The sequence below is a fragment of the Orycteropus afer genome, unplaced genomic scaffold (assembly GCF_000298275.1).
Source record: "Orycteropus afer afer isolate SDZICR_OR568_19922 unplaced genomic scaffold, OryAfe1.0 scaffold00796, whole genome shotgun sequence".
In the NCBI taxonomy this organism is placed as follows: Eukaryota; Metazoa; Chordata; class Mammalia; order Tubulidentata; family Orycteropodidae; genus Orycteropus; species Orycteropus afer.
Genome location: NW_006922383.1, coordinates 554,275 through 561,303, shown reverse-complemented (window position 1 = coordinate 561,303; position 7,029 = coordinate 554,275). Strand labels below are relative to the sequence as shown.

The 7,029-nt window shown below is 37.1% G+C and overlaps 1 protein-coding gene across 1 annotated transcript in view; it reads left to right on the top strand.

Annotated features, from left to right (window-relative positions):
• The window catches only part of KIF4A (kinesin family member 4A), a 326,710-nt gene that overhangs the window by 220,307 nt on the left and 99,374 nt on the right, over positions 1-7,029 (top strand). Inside the window, exons 19-20 of the mRNA XM_007957784.2 lie at positions 1,958-2,041; positions 2,802-2,915. Coding sequence (XP_007955975.1) covers positions 1,958-2,041; positions 2,802-2,915 — 198 coding nt within the window. The remainder of the gene's footprint in view (positions 1-1,957; positions 2,042-2,801; positions 2,916-7,029) is intronic.

The following is a 7,029-nucleotide window of genomic DNA, read 5'->3' as shown; positions in this document are numbered from 1 at the left end:
CTCCGTAAATCTTCCCCCAAATCAAAATTAAAAAAAAAAAAAATGGTCTGCCTTGATCATTATGCTATTTTAAGAACTATATATATGGGATCAAATTGACAGCAGCAACTCGAGAGATTAGATAGGAATCTTAGGGGACAGTGAGTTTAAGTTAATGAGGGAAGAACAACTCAAAAGGAGGGGGAGAATGGTTGCACAACTTGAAGAATGTAGCCAGTGTCACTAAATTGTACATGTAGAAACTGTTGAATTGAGTGTATGTCTTGCTGTGTACATTCTGAACAACAACAATATTTTTTTTAAAAACAAAGCTATCACAAAGGAAATGTACAAAAACAATAATAATAATTTGGCCACTGAGCAGTCAAAAGCGAAAACTGCCTCCCTTCTACACACACATGTGGTTTCTAGAACTACTAGTTTTAGCTCTGATAGGAGAAGATGAAGGTAGCTCATTTTGGCCTTATATCTTGTCTTAGTTTGTAGGGCTGTTATAACAAAAATACCACAAAGTAGGTGGCTCTAAAGAGCAAAAATTTACTTTCTCACAATGCTGAGACTAAAATTCCAAACTAGACCTTCAGCTATGTCAATACCTTTTGGTGGCTCTGAGAGAGGAACTGTTCCATCTCCTAGTTTCTGGTGGCTAACATCATTCCTTGGCATTATGGATGCATCTGCCTCTCTTATCACATGGTATCTGTCTGTCAACTGTTTGCAACTCTTCCTGTCTGTTCTCCCCTTTTATAAGAAACCACTCAGAAGGGATTAGGACATGGACCCACCCTATTCCCCTATGACTTAACTGATAATATCTTCAAAGAAAGACCTTATTTCTCTAAGCAAAGTCATAAACATAAGTACAGCGATGAAGACTTCTTATCTTTTGAAGGGACACAATGCAATCCATAGATACATCAAGGATATCTTAAAATAGTCTACTTATTCTGCTGAAATGAATTCCTTTAAGTGGTCTTTTGCCTTGGTTCTTGAAAAGCAGCTTGAGAGATTTTTTCACCTAAGCCCTTCGCCCTACTTTTCTACCCAAAAGGTTTGTTACTTTTGTCCAAATTGATGGACATTTCCTGGGTAAGCTGTAAATAACTTGAGGTTTTGTACTTTTTTTTTTGGCCCTGGGCTGCAGCCTACCTACCCAGTGATGGGTATATACCTTGCAGGGATTGTTCAGCTATAGTATGCAAATGAAGTGTCTATGGTCAGCCGAGAGGGAATTGGTCAGTTCGTGGTCCAGAAGGAGGGCCATGCCTTGAAATTGACAAAGAATGTTTGTTTGTGTGCGTATGTGTACACGTAACCCCACAGAGGTTTTTGAAACAGAAGGAAGCAGAAAGAGAAGCAGAGGAAGAAAGAATAGAAAGAGAGAGGAGGCAAAGAACTTACTAAAAGTGATGTAACATGGGTGCTGTAACACTGAAGACAGCAAGAGGCCCAGAGGGGCTTTATGGCAGATTTTGTGGTGACAGATGGCAGAACCAAGAGTATCCTGTCCTCAGGAGACCTACTTGGTGGAGACCTACTTGGTGGAGAGGACACCTACTTGGTGGAGAGGAGCTGAGAGACCTGTCCTGCACTGAAGAAGGGAGACTTTGTGTACATTTTTCCTCATCCTGATCCTAAGTTGTAGTCTGTTGATCCTGATCCTCAGTTGTACTCAGTTACTTCCTTAATAAACTGCTTAACTCTAAGTATGGTCTGTGAGCACTGTGTGGTCATTGCAACAGATTATTGAACCCAGCAGATTAGTAAAGAATGCCATGGGAGGGATAGGTTGTGTCAGAATTGAAGGTGTTTAAGAGTGGAGGTATGTTTAATTTCTGCCTTCTAGGAATTGGCTTTGTGCTGATTCTTATATTTGAAGTTATTCATACAGTTACATTATAAAGTTTCATTTTTAGATGGCTGTATAGCAATTAAAATGTGACTTTTTTCTTCTTAGGACCGTAAGAGGCAATATGAACTGCTTAAACTTGAAAGAAACTTCCAGAAACAGTCCAATGTGCTCAGACGTAAAACTGAGGAGGTAAGAAAACCCAATCTGCTGGTTTAGCTGCTAGCAAAGTACCAGTTACCAGTTGCCATGAGGTCAATTCCAACTCATAGCGACCCCATGTGTGTCAGAGTAGAACTGTGTGCCATAGAATTTTCAATGGCTGTGGCCTTTCAGAAGTAGATCACTGGATATTTCTTCTGAGGTGCCTCTGGGCGGGTTCAAGTGACTGAACAGTTTCAGTTAGTAGCTGAGTATCTCTGCTGGCAAAGTAGTATCCCTTAAATGAGTAAGTGTCCCAAGAAACCAGGGATACTTACCTTGACCAACAATTCCTAAGTTTTTGATACCTGTTTATAGATCATAAACTATGAGTAGATACAATCCTAATGAGAATGGTGCTGTACAAATAAAAATACTTTAAAATTGGGCTTGATTCTTTCCAAAAAACACAAAATATATGGGTGGTGGTTGGAGAACATGATTAATATAATTGGTATAAATAAATCATATACCTGAAAAATATTGTGTTATATATATTTTTTACAACAATTTTAAAAGAAACAGAATAATATATGACATTTTCAGTCTAAAGAACTTCCTTGGAATGTATACCTCCTCCAGGCTCAAAAGTACTAATTGTTCACCAATATTATGTAAATGGAGACTTATAAATCTGGTTCATACAGGAACTCAAACACATGGAATTTTTGCAGTTAATAATATTATGGAAATTAGAATATTCACCTTTTTACTTTTCAATTTAACATTACTATGTACTACTATTATTTAGGCAGCTGCTGCCAACAAGCGTCTCAAGAATGCTCTTCAAAAACAACAGGAAGTCACAGATAAGCGGAAAGAGTATCAGAGCCGTGGAATGGAAAGCACTGCAACTCGAGTGAAGGTATGGATACCTTTAACTGCTATTTCTCTTCTGTATATTGGGGATAGGAAAAATATGGGAATTAGCTTTCTTTTGGTTTAGAAGTAAACATTGAAAGATCTGAAGTCCTGTCTTTCTATAAATAACTTTATTGAGTTATAACTGATATACAATAAATCGAACATATTTAAAATGTTCAGTTTCATGAGTTTTAACACATATATACATACACTCATGAATACATTACCACAGTCCAGATAATGACAATGTCCATCACTTTAAGTTATTTTGTACCCCTTTATAATTCTCTCACCTCCCAATCCTGTCCCCCTACCTCTCATCTCCAGACAGTCTGCTTTCTATCATTATGCTTTTGTTTTCATTTCTTAGAATTTTATAAAAATTGAATCATACCATATATTTTTTTTCTGGTTCCTTTCACTCAGCACAATTATTTTGAGATTCCTCCAGTGCCTAAGGCATTTGTGATTTTATTTCTCTTGGGTAGAGATACTAAAGAGTAGAATGGCTAGTTCCTATGGTAGGTGTATATTTTAACTTTTTAGGATGCTGCCAAAGTGTTTTCCAGAGTGGTCATACCTTTTTACATCCTTAACATTGTATGAGGGTTCTAGTTGGTACAGATTCTTGCCAATACTCAGTATGGTCAGTCTTTTAAAGTTTAGCTATTATTCTATGGGTGGGTAGCAGTATCACATTGTGGTTTTCATTTCCCTCGTGATTAATGATATTGAGCATCTTTTCATGTGCATAATTGCCATATGTATATTTTCTTTAGTGAAGTATCTGTTAAAATCTTTTCCCCATTTTTAATTGAATTTATTTACCTTATTAAGTTAGAATTCTTTATATATTTCAGATATATGCATGAAAATAAAGATGTGATTTACAAATATTTTCTTCTCAACTGTGGCTTCCCTTTCATTTTATAACAGTGCCTTTTGAAGAACAAAGCTTTTAAATTTTGGTGCCATCCAATTTATGATTTATTGATTTTTTTCCTTTTATACTTCATGGCTTTTGTGTTCTATTTAAAAAATCTTTGCCAAACTCAAGGTCACTAAGATTGCCTTCTAAGTTTTCTCCTAGCAGTTAAATAGTTTTAAGTTTCAGATTTGGGCCTGCGATTTATTTTATCTTGTGATTTATTTTATCTTGACAACTTGTAAAAATCAGTTGTTCATAAATGTACAGATCTATTTCTGGATTCCATTTCATTGATCTACATTTCTGTCTTTATACCAATTCCAGTGTGTCTTGATTACAATAGCTTGCAATCAGATAGTAAGTAAGTCTTCCAAAGTTTTTCTTTTTCAAAACTACTTTAGGAAAACTAGGTCCTTTATGTTTCCATCTAAATTTTAGAATCAGCTTGTCAATTCCTACACAAAAGCCTGCTGAGATTTTGATTGGGATTATATAGAATCTATAGATAAATTTGAGGAGAATTAACATCTTACCAATATTGCATCTTTTAATCCATGAACATCTTTCTATATATTTAGGTCTTTTGTTTATTTCGTAAAGATTTTGTACATCTTTTGTCGAATATATCCCTAAATATTTCTCGTTTCAAATGGTAATTTTAAAATCTCAATTTCTAGTAGTTTGTTGCTAGTATATAGAAATACAACTGATTTCTATATGTTGCTGTAATATCCTGCAACCTTGATTAACAGAATTATTGGTTCTTATAGCTTTTTTGTTGAGAGTCCTTAGGATTTTGTGTCTTTGGGTGGTGCAAATGGTTACCACATTTGGCTGCTAACCAAAAGGTTGGAGATTTGAATCCACCTAGAGGCACCTTGGAAGAAAGTCTTGGCAATCTACTTATGAAACCTCACCAACTGAAATTCTATGGAGCATACAGGGGGTCACCATAAGTCAGAAAATTTTTTAAATGCATTTTATTGAAATATAATTTATGTACAGTGAAATACACAAAACTAAAGTGACATGGCTCAATGCATTTTTTTTTTTGCAGTGTTCCCTCCCCTCTTCTCCCACCCTGGCAACCAATAAAGAAAGTTTCCCTCTACTATAAACCTGGGAATTCAGATGATACACAAAAACTTATAGGAGCATTGTCTGCCAACCCTATACATGTTCTTGAGTACACTCCCTGCTTCATAGACATGCCTACTAGTTCAGACTGTCCACCCATCTATCCACCCGTATACCCATGTTTTCCTTCACAGACAATGCAGTACTGTATATGCAAAAGGATTCATCTTTGTTGTCTATACCTCCCATGTACTTCTCTATGTCTTTCTCTTCCTCAATGCCACCATATTGATCACTCACATTTGGTACATTGCCCTTCTCTTCAGCCAAATCAATACTTTATCTATCTAACAGCGTTCCCTACCCTACCCTCCCACCCCTGGTAACCAGCAAAGAAAATTTCCTTCTATAGATAAACCTTTCCTTAACTTTTACAATAATGGACTAATACAGTATTTGTCCTTTTATGATTGACCTATTTTACTCAGCATAATGTCCTCCAAGTTCTTCCACATTATGTGGTGTTTTCCAGATTCCACATTATTCTTTAGCGATGCATAGTATTCCATTGTGTGCATGTACCATTGTTTGGTTATCCATTCCTCAGTTGATGGACACCTAGGTTGTTTCCATCTTTTGGCTATTGTAAAGAGTGCTGCGATGAACATGGGTGTGCATATGTCTGTTCTTGTCATGGCTCTCATTTCTTTAGGATATATACCTAGTAAAGGATGGCTGAGTCAAATGGTATTTCTAATTCCAACTCTTGAAGGAATCACCTACTGCTTTTACAATTGTTGTACCATTTTACAGTCCCACCAGCAGTATATGAGAGTCCCAATCTCCACACATCCTTGCCAACATTTGTTATTTTCTGTCTTGTTGAACTTTGCTACTAGTGCTGGAGCAAGATGGTATCTCATGGTTGTTTTGATTTGCATCTCTCTTATTGCTAATGATCGTGAGCATTTCTTCATATGTTTGTTGGATGCTTGAATATCCTCCTTGGTGAAGTGTCTATTCATGTGTTCTGCCCGTTTTTTTAATTAGATTGTATGTCTTTTTGTTATTGAGGTGTTGGAGTTTTCTTTAAATTCTAGAGATAAGTCCCTTGTCACATATGTCATTACCAAATATTTTTTCCCAATCTGTAAGTTCTCCTTTGACTCTTTTGGAGAAGTCTTTGGAAGCACATAAACATTTAATTTTTAGAAGGTCCCAATCATCTGGCTTCTCTTCTGCTGTTGGGACATTTTGAATTATGCTTGAGAGTCTATTTATGCCATATATTGTTGTTGTTGTTGTTATGTGCCGTCGAGTCGGCCCTGACTCATAGCGACCCCTCTTTGGGTTTCCGAGGCAGTATCACTACGGAAGTAGGATTGCCCAACCTTCCTTCCAAGGAGTGGCTGGTGGGTTTGAACCACCAGCCTTAGGGCCCTTAAATTTGACTCTAAATTTTCCTTGAGGAACTGTAGTTTTAGGTTTCACATTTAAGTCTTTGATCCATCTGGAGTTCGTTTTTGTGTATGGTGTGAAGTACAGATCTTGTTTCATTTTTCTGCAAACAGATCTCCAGTTTTGCCAGCACCATTTGTTAAACAAACATTCTCTTCCCCATTTAATGGGTTTTGGCCCTTTGTCAAAGATCAGCTGACTATAGGTCGATGGATCTATTTCTGGGTTTTCAATTCTATTTCACTGGTCTATGTATCTGTCATTAAACCAATACCAGGCAGTTTTGACTACTGTGGCTGTATAGTAGGTTTTGGGATCCAGCAGTGTGAGACCTCCTACTTTTTCTTCTTCAGTAGTCCTTTGCTTATCCGAGGTCTCTTTCCTTTCCATATATAGTTATTGATTGGTTTTTCCATATCTCTAAAGACTGTTGATGGGACCTGGATTGGGATTGCATTGAATCTGTAGATTGCTTTGGGTTGTTGTTGTTGTTAAGTGCCATCGAGTCGTTTCCAACTCATAGCGACCCCATGCACAGCAGAACGAAACACTGCCCAATCCCGCGCCAGCCCCACAATCCCTGCTATACTTGAGCCCATCATCGCAGCCACCATGTCAATCCATCTCGTTGAAGGCCTCCCCCTCTTTCATC